The sequence below is a fragment of the Lissotriton vulgaris genome, chromosome 11, assembly GCF_964263255.1.
Source record: "Lissotriton vulgaris chromosome 11, aLisVul1.2, whole genome shotgun sequence".
Taxonomy (NCBI): domain Eukaryota; kingdom Metazoa; phylum Chordata; class Amphibia; order Caudata; family Salamandridae; genus Lissotriton; species Lissotriton vulgaris.
This window is the reverse complement of record NC_141699.1, coordinates 392,837,645-392,851,996: the sequence shown is the minus strand read 5'-3', so window position 1 is coordinate 392,851,996 and position 14,352 is coordinate 392,837,645. Positions and strand designations below refer to the sequence as shown.

The window sequence follows — 14,352 nt, the reverse complement described above, 5'->3', positions numbered from 1 at the left end:
ACCGCTAGCATAAGTAGCACTAAGATAATTTTAAACATGCAGGGGGTGGACCTCGTGACCAGGGGCGTAACACAGGCCCCCACAGCCCCTGCGGTGCAGTGGCCCCAAGCTACAGGGGGCCCCTCAGCACAGCACTTTAGCCGGGGAGCTCCTGATAGAGTCTTAGGGGGCCCCTCCACGTACCTTGCAGGGGGGCCCCATCAAATTGCGTTACGCAACTGCTCGGGACCACTGGCAAAACCTAGAACAGGTTATGACAATCTCCAACTACAAAACAGCTAAGTTTGATGACAAACTGGCACATGGAAATTTGCATCGTAAAGTAAAAGGGTGACAAATATCCAACTGAAGTCACCTGTGAAATGATATTCTGGTCTGACTTTTTAAAGAGTTCACACAAACACGTTTGCCACTTTCAGGGCAGAGTTTTGCAGTGAACTTCAAAACAAGAAGCAGGAGCAAAAATATTATTTTAATTTCTTGTTCTTTAGGAAACAGAAGCACACATTTGTGTAGCATCTGTTGAATTCAAGATTGCTGATACTATGGTTTTTGCAGAATCCTGGAAAGCAGGACCCTTGGGACTAGGGGACCTGGAGTTCAAAGAAACAGTGGATAACTGGCTGTTATAGCAGGAGTCCAATATCCTACAGTAACTCGTTTCACACCAGAAGGTGCACCACAAGAAAGAACCTCCTCGCACTACTGAACATTGAAAAAAGAAGATTTGCCTGACAGGAACTACCTGGCTGAGAAGGGAACTCAGCATGAGAGTAAGTGGATCCACCCAAAGACTTCCAACACTGGGTGGCTATGTTCTATTAAAGTGCTAAGACGCCTGCTCCAGTACCATCTAATGAAAGTACATCACACACAAGCAAATTAATGGACAAGGCACATATTAATACAGTGGACGAGAGAGGAAAAAAAGAAAAGCAGACAGCAAGGGAATAAGTTATAGAAAGTAATAGGGCCCAGACAGGGAATGAGGAAAAGATGTGGAGATTGGTACGGAAGTCATAAGGAGCTGGAATAACACAAAAAGATGATACTGGGATAAACCAGAGAAAGCACAGGGTGCCTACAAAGTGGTGAGGGAAAGACAGACAGTGACACAAAAGAGATAGTAAGGCAGTTAAAGTCGAATTGAAAACCAGTTGTAGCGGATCTGCTGTTAGTCTGTCCAGGGATGTTTTACAGTGAAGAATTTAAAATAAGCATTTACAATGCAATGGGTCCCGCATTTGTGAAAGTTAGAGCTACTGGCATTGTAAATAGCAATTGCGTCGAAATTGGGCAGAGTGCTGGCAGGCACTTCTTGGAAGTGCTCAATGTAAATAACCAGCCGCCAAGGAAGATGGCCTCATGAGTGACTAGCTCCAGCAGCAATGGGGGTAAACATAAAAAATGCGGCTACAACCCCGATGTTTCAGAAAGAACTTTGTATTAAGAGAGAAAAATAGTGTACATAATCAGCATATTTTATTTTTTTCATCATACAAGTGTGTCTGAAGACAATAACGCCGCACTGGACTTCAACCATGCTATATACATGCAAACTTGTTATTAGCTCTGAAACACAGAACAGTTGCAACCTAAAAACAGATGCATACTTTACATTGTAACTTCTTGAATACAATATGCCATCTAAAGAAACTCATGTAAACAAAAATGGCGAACGGAAAAAAATGCTGATACTAAGAAAGTTTAAAAACAAAAACATACGGTCACACGGACTACTTCACAAATCTTTGCTAGTGCAACAATACAATGAAAAAGAATGTAAATGGTTTGCACTCTAAAAAAAACGTGAAAGCTATAAACATGCTTATCCGAAAGTAGGGTTAGCAAATAATATTTAAAATGCTGTTGAAACTCCAAAGCTAAAAACATGCTGATCAGACCAAACAAACACAATATTGTCAACTGGATTACAATCATTTACATTGTAACGCTTTTAATACTACATGCCATTTTAAGAAAGTCACGCAAAACAAAATTGAGAACGGAAATGAGGGCTGATACGAAGAAAGCTAAAAAACAAACACACACAGTCACACTGACTCCTTTACAACGGGGGAGGTGGGAAGTGCACAACAAGCACCAACGCAACAAAGCAACAATAAGCGTGGGAAGTGGAGCGCTGACAAGTGCCCAAATCAAAAGAAAATGCCTATAAAAACAGCATACGAGTCTGGGGAGGAGGAGGAGGAGGAAGAGGTTGGGAGGGCTGGTGTGGAAAAAAAACAGACCCCCGGTTGGGAGAAAACTTACTGCAGTTTGGCTGGTGCAGCCTCAGGGACTGCACTCTGAGCGCAGCAGTTCATCTAAGGAGCATGGGACCTCTCCTCGATCGTTATTGCAGAGGCACTAAAGTGAAAGCTAGTAAGGCCGGGAGAGCTCTGCTCCATAGCAAGTGTAGGACCTGGAGCACTCCCAACTGCAAACAAGCAACAGGTGTGGGAACTGGAGTGCAAAAAGAAAATGTCTATAAAAATAGCATCTAAAAGAAACTCTAAAAAATAAACCAATATGGTCAGGGAAGTGTATTGTTGTCGTGACACCAACACAAGCTCCCAAAAAATCAGAACAAAAAGTGCTGAAAAACTGTAAAAAAAAAAACTGAGTAAGATAACATGTAATGGGAGTAGTCCTCATTGGTGGTTACAACTGTACAAAAGGATGGCCTTATGAACACATTATCCAAATAAAAAGATGGGAAGAGCTTCAAATCCCTAATTCCGGATACAGCATGTCTCGTAATGACAATGCACGCACTGTCTAGGCAAGACTTACAAACATGCTCGATATTTCTGCATTTCCTGAATATCGGGTTATTTTTTCTGAAAAAGCATGCATTTGCTGATTAGTAGTTTACAGAACTGAAAGTGATATTAGCTTTTTAAGACCACTTCTTTCCAAGTCTCCATCAGTTGTTTTTAAAAGTGGTTTGGTTATTCTGGTTCTATTGGAAAAAATAAAGGGGCAGGACTATGAGGGTGTCTGATTTGCAGTTTGAAGCTTGAATGAGTATATTTTAGTTGCCTAAGTTAGCGACTATCAGAATCTGGTATTATTTTGCCAAAGGGCTGTGGAACTCCTCGACTTCCAGATCTAGCTTTGCCCTTGTGTCCTCTGGAAGTTGTATCTATCTTAATTGCAGCACTTCCCACCGGAATCCTAAAATGGATGTTGGGGCTGACTGCAGTGAGTAACAAGACCCTATATGATTGTCCCTCTTGAGGGGACAAAAACACTGTACTTCCCACACGGCACATGAGAGATCACTGTGAGAACGCTGCAACAACTATTCCATGCCACTGGTCCATACCAGGTAGGGGGGTGATTTGCTTACACATGGTGGCTATGCTCCTTGAAAGATGTACTTAACCAGGTGGTGAAGGAGCTCTGCTTTATTTTGCTTTAAATGGAAAGTTTAGAAGGACTCTTCTGGTCAAAATAGTGAGTATGAGGAGTTTGAGGTATGTAGCAGTACATATAACGTCAGGTTACAGTGCTGGAAACCCTATCATGACTGTGTTCTGGTGGCATGGATATATTTCACTACAGCTACATTCTTTAAGGGGGAGGCAATGGTGTGAGGATTCAATTTGCTATATGGTGAACTTGCATTTCTATTTGTGTATTGTTGATGCTTTAGTTAGGTGCCAGTTTTAACAGCCTGAGACAGCGCCCCAAAGAGTTGTGAAAGGGTCTGTGATAGATTTGTGGCACACAGTGAGGTGGACGTCGTTCTGGTAAGGGTCATCATGAAGTGGTGAATGTCCTGCCAAGGCTCAGGTGAAGTTCAGTATAAGGTGGCAGGGGTTATGGTAGGATTTATGGTTGGGGCGTTGCTGTCCTGGGAAGGTTCATAGCAAGATGTTTGTTGTTATTGTGAAGTTCAAAGGGAGGTTAACAGTCATGGTAAAGTTCAGAGTTATGTGGTGGCTGTCCTGGTGAAGTTAAGAAGAGCGAGGCTTTGTATTTCCTGATCATGGTCTGGGTGTGTTGGTGGTGGCAATTCTGGTGAGATCAGGGCAAGGTATTAGCTGTTCTGGTGAGAGTCATGGTTAGGTGGTGTCTCTCCTGTGATCTTCATGGTGATGGTGGTAAAGGATTTGGTAGGATGAGGCATGAGAGACAGGACATGTGAGATAGGTTTTGTCTGGATGGGATGCTCTGAGAATCGGTATGTGATGTGGGCTTTGGCTGGATCAGCTGATTGCTGACTGGGAAGACAGGACTTAGGGCCTGATTAAGAGTCTGTCGGCCCAAGGACCAACAGACTCGTGGTGGAGCTGTCCAGCCACCGCTGCACCAGCGGTGCAACTGACCCATTACTACTTGGATGCTTAGACCGCCCTAGGACCATCATCACCGCCAGGGAACTGCTGTTCCCTTGAGGTGGCACGGCAGTCGAAGGCCGCAATATGCTTGGCAGAAGCGTCGAGTTCCCACCAAGCATATTAGGAATTTCCTCTCTACCGGCGGTGCCATGGAGGTTCTGTGCCTCTTCCACTTGTGTATGCACACAGGGAGGCATAGAATGTGCCCCCGTGTGTGCATGGAAAAGAGTTCCAGCATGGCACAGACTTTCAATCCATGCCGGGCAAGAACCTTGTGAGGTATTCCCATTGTGGTGCCTTTTTTCAAAGTCACTGCAGCCTTTGAAAGGGGCACAGCCCTGAGAACACCACGCCGCCCACTTATCTAGCGGGCGGTGGCGAGTCTCGGGGACGTGGCGGAGTACAGCCCGCCCTCTCACTGCCGAAACTCGTAATCAGGCCCATAGTGGTTTGGACACAGAATATGAAGTAGATTTCAACGGATTACTTTTTCTGAGGAAAAGTTGGACTTTGGGTAGTTATAGTCCTAGGGATGAGAATATATGAAATAGTTTTGTTGTATTTACTGTTTGCAAAAACAAAAGTTGATGGACAGAAAGCAGAACAATGTCATACATTCACCCCAGTACAGAGATCTGGGCCTAAATCCATCGTTTTTTTGCTCACCACATCACCCCAGTTCAGACATAGCCATATGCAAATCAGCCTTGACCCTGTGCTTCATGGGAACAGTCCAACCCGAACTGCCAAGCCACGTCTTCCCTGGACCGGAATCAAGCATCCTAGGACCGGTTTCTGGCTATCAGCCGTCTTCAGCCATGATAGCTTGACTCCAGCGGCTTAGTGAACACGGGACCCACGTCTGGGCATACCCTTCCCACATAGGGTGACAAGCAAAACACACAAGATGATGGACGGAATGTTGCGCAATGGCAAAACATTCATCCCCAGATCTGGGTTTAATCCATCGTTATTTTGCTCACCAAGCCACCCGAGTTCAGACATGGCCATATGCAAATCAGTCTTGTCCCTGTGCCTCATGGGAACAGTCCAGCCCGAACTGCCAAGCCATGTCTTCCCTGGCCCGGAATCAAGCATCCTAGGACCGGTTTCTGGCTATCAGCCGTCTTCAGCCAGGATAGCTTGACTCCAAGCTGAAGCTATCGTGGCTGAAGACGGCTGATAGCCAGAAACCGGTTTGCATATGGCCATGTCTGAACTGGGGTGGCTTGGTGAGCAAAATAACGATGGATAAAACCCAGATCTGTGACTGGGGGTGAATATTTTGCCATTGCGCAACATTCTGTCCATCATCTTGTGTGTTTTGCTGTTCACCCTATGTGGGAAGGGTATGCCCAGACGTGGGTCCCGTGCTCACTAAGCCACTGGAGTCAAGCTATCATGGCTGAAGACGGCTGATAGCCAGAAACCGGTCCTAGGATGCTTGATTCTGGTTCAGGGAGGACATTGCTTGGTAGTTCGGGCTGGACTGTTACCATGAGGCACAGGGTCAAGACTGGTTTGCATATGGCCATGTCTGAACTGGGGTGGCTTGGTGACCAAAATAACGCTGGATTAAACCCAGATCTATGACTGGGGGTGAATGTTTTGCCATTGAGCCACATTCCGTCCATTATCTTGTGTGCTCTACTGTTCACCCTATGTGGGAAGGGTATGCCCAGACGTGGGTCCCGTGCTCACTAAGCCACTGGAGTCAAGCTATTATGGCTGAAGACGGCTGATAAACTGGTCCAAGGATGCTGGATTCCGGTCAAGGGAAGACATGGATTGGCAGTTCGGGCTGGACTGTTCCCATGAGGCACAGGGTCAAGACTGATTTGCATACGGCCATGTCTGAACTGGGGTGGCTTGGTGAGCAAAATAACGATGGATTAAACCCAGGTCTGTGACTGGGGGTGAATGTTTTGCCATTGCGCAACATTTCATCCATCATCTTGTGTGTTTTGCTGTTCACCCTATATGGGAAGGGTATGCCCAGACGTGGGTCCCGTGCTCACTAAGCCACTGGAGTCAAGCTATCATGGCTGAAGACGGCTGATAGCCAGAAACCGATCCTAGGATGCTGGATTCCGGTCAAGGGAAGACATGGCTAGGCAGTTCGGGCTGGACTGTTCCCATGAGGCACAGGGTGAAGACTGATTTGCATATGGCCATGTCTGAACTGGGGTGGCTTGGTGAGCAAAATAACGATGGATTAAGCCCAGATCTGTGACTGGGGGTGAATGTTTTGCCATTGCGCAACATTCCGTCCATCATCTTGTGTGTTTTGTATTTACTGTTTGGGAAGACAGAATGTGGAATGGGGTTTGGTTGCATGGAACCTTGGTGGCTACAGGACTGTCTTTGATTGTATTGGTCGGTTGGATGAACAGCATAGATCTTGACTAAATGTTTGAGAACATAGGCCTAGAGATGTTCAAGAAATTAGAATTGGCACACTTTTGTTGTTTGCAAAGATGAGGAAGACATTCATCAGAGGAGGTTTTCTGGTATGTATGTACATGCTGTTACTTTTCACATTGAACTCTAACTAGGGAATAATGAACTATACATTAAATGTGAGACTTATAGCCTTGAAAAGCTGGGGTTCCCCATCGATTATTAATGAGATGCTCCTTGAAGCGAACCAGAGGACTGATGTAGTGAGCCGGACATGGCGAAATGTTGTTTCAGATCATTATAGAATGTACTGGGAGGCTAGTCCTCTTTTTGTATAATTCTCACATTTCTTCTTTTGGATTCTGTTGATGTCTTAACTCCCTGCATGTAATAGCCTCTTGAGATGGTGAGTTCTTGAGATCAGTATTCTCAAGTGCTGATTGTTACTCCTTTATAGGTGATCCAGCAAGTTTAGAGATGATGCACGAGATTAGGGCAAATGTACTCAATTAAGTCTAACACGCCAGACATCTGAACACAAAGAAAAACTTACGAGCATCACAAAGCACCTTACTGGGCAGGAATGGAGAAAGTGGCAGATTGAACAGTGGTAGCTAGGGCACAGGAGAAGGTAGGGCTTGGACAAGTAACACTTACGACTCACACTTCCACATCCAAATTATGCTTGCACTTCCAGGTCAGCATGGTAAGCGTCACCATAAGATGCAGTTGCACAAATAACTGTGTATGGCAACTTTAGCTGGAGTATGGGCTCTTGCTGCCATGCCCAATTTGCACTAATTTTGTGCCTCTCAGCTTATATTTTGCTTAACTCCTTTCTAGTCCCTTAAATCAGGGTTTCCTTCATAGTTCTTGCCTATTTGTGTCATTTTCTTTGCAGGCTTTACTGGTCTCCATGTTTCGCTCCAGGGGACTAGTTTCAGTTTACTCAATCGAGAAGCCGGTAACCTCCGTAGTCTGTGATACTGTTGACCAACCTCTGAGGGTCTAACCAGGCAATGGCATCAGCTGCTTCCTCTCTTTATTGTCCTATTCTTGATTTACCTCTTAGGGGGTCTATCTGTGCATTGAAGTTTCAAACTAGATATGAAATGAATCATACAAATGAGGATTTGGATGTTGTCAGATTCCACACCTGCCAGCTCAGACTTGAGCATAATCTTTTTTTGAAACCCTTTTATGAAATTGGGCTTGTAGAGTGGGTTCTGGTTCAATTATATACTGAGTGAATGTGAGAGTAGGCTTTGGTTAAAAGGCGGGTTCTGAGAAAGTTGAGTAGGTTCAGATAAGTACAGAAAGTCCCGAGATATCACTGTGCATGTGGTGGTATGGCTTGTTGCTTAGATATGTTGTGCTTTTCACATGAATCATGGAAGCCAATTTAAAGCTCTAAATTGAGATCAAGTCCTTGAGCCTTTTTCTGGAACCATTTAGAGATTAAATAATCTGACTAGATGAGGTACTCTAAGTTGGCAGAGGTGAGGCGAGAGCTACAGTACTGGTTATGTGCAGAACAGTGCCAATCTGCTGAAGAGTGTTAAATATATATTGAGTGGCGACTATGATATGCAGAAGAACTTTTTTAAAAGGGAAATATAATAATAACATTACAAGAATGTTTTTTGTTCCAACCTAAATTTGTGAAAATACCCTCAAGAAATGATTTAAATGTCTGCCATTGAGCTGCTCCATTTTTAATTTTTGTAAACTCTGCAATCTGAAAATGCTTTATAGCTGCACCCATTTAAGACCTTCTTTCCAGGATAGAATCCCTCTGATATATCATCCATATGATATGATCTATGATATGGCAGACAGTGACTACACAGCTATTTCTACAAAATTACCCAGCCTAAGGCGTAATAGGTGTAGTCAACAAAGTATACCCTGGGAAAAGGGCAAACTGTGGCACAGCAACCTAAGAGCTGTTTCCCAATGCTACGCATGCCATGACATTACGGTCACTGTGGCAGCTTTTAGCTATGTAGCAATAGTACAAGGTCATCCAGGTTCACATTTTTACAAAACAATAGCTTACAGGCATCAAAGAAAACTAGGCATGTGATGTCGCTATTTAGTTTTCATTTAATGCGCTGAAAAGAATTACAGTATTAAGCAGGTTGTAGATATTCTGTAAAGGCTAAAGTCTTTCAAGCTGTGACAATAAAACATGTACGGTGCTTTGTGCAGCAAGATTTGCATTGTTTTGGATTGCAACACACTGTGCATGCTCTGCACACACTAATTCTAAGAGCAACAACAACAGACAGGCAGGGATAGGATGTGTTAGCGAGGGTCACAAACTACAAGGAGCTACTCACATTGGGCTGGCACAGAATTTGAGGGAGATGGAGATGATGGGGTGACTGCAGGCGATTGGCACCCAGCATCTGGGGGTGCTGGGGTCCTTTTTACTGAACTGAAAATATCAGAGAACCTGGCAGCTGGGAATGAAAAACAGATGAGAGAAGGAAGACGAGAAGAAAAAAACAGTGAAATAGAAAAGAATCAGAACCAAGGACAGGTAAATAAAACCACACCATAGGGTGTCCCGGGGTCCTGATATCAAACAGCTGCTACTTGGTACTATATGCAAGACAGTATTGAGCCTTTCCTCCTGGCAGAAACCAGCGACTCACACATGGAAACCACCACAGACAGCATTAGGTCTTGGTAGTAACCAGTGATTCATTGGAATCTGTCCCCAACATTCGCCTAAAATCATGGTCTGAACTTGTGACCCACATATAAAAGCCATCCCAGACTCCATTAGCTATTTTAGCTCCTAGTCACTAACCCTTGACCTACAACTGGAAGTCACTCGAGGCACCCCAAGATCATCTATGGAACTCTGTAGAAACATACAGATTATGATCCCACGGAGTTATCATAGTACAATCTTCAAATTCTAGGGAGGAAACAGTATATTTCTTTAGCAGATTTGAAACTTACTGTACATTTGTAAGTTTGCAGATGTATATAACAAGTATTTCATCACTGTTACTAGGAGCACTACTTTTCAGAAGCAGAATTCATACATCTACCTCAGTGATAACTAAAAAGTCACTACCTTACATATGACATCTAAAGTTTAATAATTTTTGATTTTTTTATGTTCATTTCCTTCATGGCCTAATGCATCATCTCCTCTATACTGAGACTTGTCAATTCTGCATTGACTATATCCTTAACACCTACAGAATCTGATCTTCAGGCTGACAGATGTGTCTTGGCGCCTCAGGATATTTTACCAATCTGATGTCTGTGGTTTAAACAATAAGGGCCTCTTTTTGATGTTGGGCGGAGGGCCTCCGCCCGACAGTGGGAATGTCTTAGACCGCGTCAGAACTCTTCTGACTCGCTCAGTCAGTTTACATTCCGCCCGACCTTCCCAATCGGTTCCGACTGGCTCTGGGAGAAGTCGCGTCAGTCGGTACCACATCGTGCAGCTCTACGGACAGCATTTCTGAACGACCAATTATGATGTCTATTCCCAACAGCCTTTACGAGTTGGCCTGTCCGACACGAAAAGGCTGCCAGAAAGTGACTTTGGGGGCCCCAAGCAGGGCCCCCTTAATCCTGCGGCGTCTGGTTGGGGGTCGAGGGGGTATCGAAGGGACCCCCTGTAAAACCCTGCACTGTGTGGCTATCTCCGATAGGGAACAATGGGACTCCGACCGAACAGTGTTTGGTTGCATTGTAACTGGTCGGGAGGAACCACCGACTGCAAGTCGGTCAGTTCCTGACTCCGAGACTGTGTTGGGCGGGAACTTTCCGCCCAAAATCGTAAAGAGGCCCTAACTGCTTTGTTTACATGATGAGGTTACAAAAGGTCCTCCAAACTTTAAATGTGATATTTATAGAAAGAAGGGTACCCAAGTACCGGGACTCTTTTTAAAGCCCAATGTCTTCAGTCTAAATATCAACAGATCTACTTTCAAGGTACATTTGTCTTTGCAAAGCTAAACTAGCCCCAAAGACACTTGATGCAGGTCGTCTGTAGAGTGACAGACTTGCTTCTTACACACAATGTCTCCGGGGCACTTGGGTAGTTCCTCTTGCATACCTAACATAAGAAATACGAAGTGCACTTGGTTTACCCTTCGGTTTCTGCACTTGAACCTCCTAAGTTTCTTAGCTTACTTGGCCTCAGAGCATGCTGAAAAAGATTGGTACCAGTATGCATGTTTCAAAATAGATTTACTGAGCCCTCTCTTTAAACTCCTGTCAATAGGCTGGTCTGTCACTTGGCAGGGCTTCACGCTGTGCTGCGAGTTGTAAATTATTAATTATCAGTGAACTGTTGGTTCACTGTGTATGCTAGGAATGATGTTTTGAGTCGCCACTGTCTACTCAAAGGTGTACTAGGATCGCACAGCAGTAAAAAAGGGAAGGTTCTCCACATTGTCTTGTGGTGTTTACCAAGTTGCCAACTACCACTTTTTGTCAGAGTGCCTAAGCAATTATGAGCCCTATAAGCCCTTTCCAAAATGAATATTCACAATCTTGGGAATTTTCGGAATGATGTCAGATTTTAGATTCATATTAGAAAATCTTGAAGAATCTGGAACAAACTACCATTATTGTTATGAAAAGTTAATGGTTTACAGACACTCTGTGATAAACACGGATTCACAAAAGTGTATGGACAGGGCAATTAATTGAGACTAAAGACTTGCTTCTCTGGGAGCCATTTGCTGTTCCGAACTTAAACTATTTCCTCCACAATAGGATGATTAAGAGGGGGCACAGTAGCCTCTGTCAGAACAGAGAGGTGAGGTCCTTATTGCAGGTTAGCAGTCTCTACTGGAGTAATGATTTTGTATAGGGACTAGTGCAGCTGGCCTCCTGATTGAGTCCCAGAACCAGCAGAATCTCTGATCTGCTGAGGTGCCTACTACCTGCTATGCGGAGCTTACCTCTCAGGCCTGTAACTGTCTGGTAGCAATAAGGTCGCAAAACCAAGAGATCACAGTTCAAAGAATAGAGTTCTTCTGTCTCAGACTTTCAGGAGTTAGGAAACGACATTTGGGCCAGCTGCATGCCTTGTATTGAAACCACAGATTTGGTGCCCAAATGATTGGGTCCTTAAAACCAGATGTGAACATTTCACAAGTAACCATCTACCTAGTACTGCCACCAACACTGGAACACACCCGAGTGAGACTTTTGCTGCCAGAGGAAAGTGGTAATATTTTTTTTAAGAATATCTTTATTTTTCAATTTCACTGTTGATGAATACATGCAAAGCTCAATACTGAACACTATTTAGAAATGTGAAACAAACTTTGTAGTCATTTCACCCACTCCCAGTACGGTTATTAATAAGATTTTAATCTTCTAAAGGTCTCCAGTAATACAGGTGATGTGTTGCATATAATTAATATATCAAGTTTCAACATTTTTAGTTCTGGGGCCTTCTCCAGCCGAAGTATATCTATTCTCGTCAGATCCTGAGTCCCCTGACTCCAGTCCCCCCACCGCTGCTTCAAACTCCACTATGACTTCTGTCCAAGTCGACAAATCTTCCTAGGCATGTTCACTATACACCTGCGTAGCTTAACCTCTCCTGCGACTGCCCATTCGCTCACATCTATACCCAATCTTTGCAGGTTGGGTCCCCCTGTGCCCATCCATATTATAGCAACTTGCCTTTTTCGCCTATAATAGCTCTAGTTGTACAAATCTCAAATGCATTTTCCCCTCCTTGCGTTGTTTTAGTTTCCCCAATAAACAAGTAGCGGGTTCTAGCCTCAGTGTCGCACCTCCCACATTCTGTATCGTTTCAAACACCCATTTACAGTAAGTGTGTACCTCAGGATATTGCCAGGCCAGGTGTAGAAGTGTTGCTGGTGTGGTTTTACATCGGGGTATGTATTCGGTTTTGTGGGGCTCATGCGGTGCAGCAGCACCGTGGTGACATATGTGCGGTGCAAAAAATTTAAGTGGGTCAGCTTAAACCGTGCATTACACAAACCCCTTTTTACTAGTCTGCAGGTTTCCTTCCACTCTGTAATGGTCATTGGTGTACCCAGATCCTCCTCCCAGGCTATTCCCGCTTTTGGTATTGGTCCAGGCATGTCCATAATCATAGCGTTATATAAGTGGGAGATCAGACGTCTTCCCCCTCCAAACTCTAATAGCGTCCTGAACAGGGCTGAGGATGCTGGGGCGACCGGGCACATAGGCCAAATGTTTCGGAGTATATCAACAATGGTTTCGTAGATAAGGAAGTGACCCATTCCTACCCCAAAACTCTCCTGCGCTACCTCAAAGGAGATCAGTGTGTCATTGGGGAAAAGGTCTGCTAATGTCAGGCATCCCCTTTCTTCCCATCCAGTAATATCCACCTCCGACGCCAGATGGAGGAATGCCGGAAGGTCCCAGAACTCAAACTCCCTGGCGAAGGGGGCATGTCTCAGAACCACCCTCACTGCTCTTTCCCAGAGTCCCACTGTGTGCCTAATCAAGTAAGGGCCTGCACCCTGCCCCCTGCCAACTCCATGCAGTAGCTGGGGCAAGGTGTTTTCATCTGTCAATAGTGCTTTCTCCCAATAAGTCTCCTTAGTCAGCCAGAGTGCTGCATGTTGGAGCTGGTACGCTAAATAACAGAGTTCCATATTGGGGCGTGCCCACCCTCCCTCTTCCTGCGGCAGCTGCAGAATTTCTGTGCTTGCCTTATTTCTGCCATTTGCCCATATCATCTTTAATAGCAGGGAGTGAAGTCGTTTAAACACTGACCGCTGAAGCGAGCCCAACGAGTGCTGAAGGGTATAAAGGTATTGGGGTAGCAACACCATTTTCGCTGTCGCCACCCGCCCCATGAGGGACAAGGGGAGCGCTTTCCAGGTGACCAACCGGGTCAATCCCTCTATCACTCGGTCTATATTAAATTATTCCCATCTCTAGGCAGTGTGTGCGACTACAATGGCCAGATATTGGAACTAGTCCATTTCCCAACTTAAGGGGAGCAGGGGAAGCGTGGCGGGGTCTGGGTGGTGCAAGGGCGCAGAGCAGAAAAATCAAGGACTTGGTCATATTTATATGCAGTCCGGAAATGTTCCCAAAGGCCTTAAAAGGCTCCTGTAAATACAGCAGCGAATCTGTTGGTGCCTTCAGATAAAATAAGGTGTTGTCAGCGTACAAGGAGATCAGGTGCTCTCTTTTCCCAATCTATCCCATAATGACCCTTGTCCCTCCTAATTTTGATAGCTAGGGGTTCCAGCGCCAATGCAAATAGAAGGCGGCAATTGCCCCCCCCCTGCCTGGTACTCTTATGGACTTCAAAGGGTTCAGAGGGTAGTTGCCCCAGCCTAACCCTGGCAGAAGTCTTGGTATAGAGTAGGCGTACCCAGGACCGCAATTGGGTGCCAAACTGCTTTCTCACCAGAACCGCCTGGAGATAACACCAACTGAATGTGTCAAACACTTTAGCTATATCAATGGACACCAAAGCAAGATCCTGATTGTGGTCCTTTACTTCATGATTGACATCCATGAGCCTCCTAATGTTCATTGTGGTATTTCTACCAGGTATGAACACGCATTGGGGTGGGTCGTCCATCTCCAGCCCCAATCTCTG

At 44.9% G+C, this 14,352-nt stretch overlaps 1 protein-coding gene across 9 annotated transcripts in view; it reads right to left on the bottom strand.

Annotated features, from left to right (window-relative positions):
- Positions 1 to 14,352, bottom strand: part of LOC147679851 (calcium/calmodulin-dependent protein kinase type II subunit beta-like) — a 202,178-nt gene that overhangs the window by 72,669 nt on the left and 115,157 nt on the right. For 7 of the 9 annotated variants that reach the window (XM_086943404.1, XM_086943410.1, XM_086943406.1 and 4 more), the window contains one exon: positions 9,092 to 9,214. The exons of the other annotated variants lie outside the window; for them this stretch is intronic. In XM_086943404.1, the coding sequence (XP_086799530.1) occupies positions 9,092 to 9,214 (123 nt within the window). The remainder of the gene's footprint in view (positions 1 to 9,091; positions 9,215 to 14,352) is intronic. 9 annotated transcript variants of the gene reach the window in all.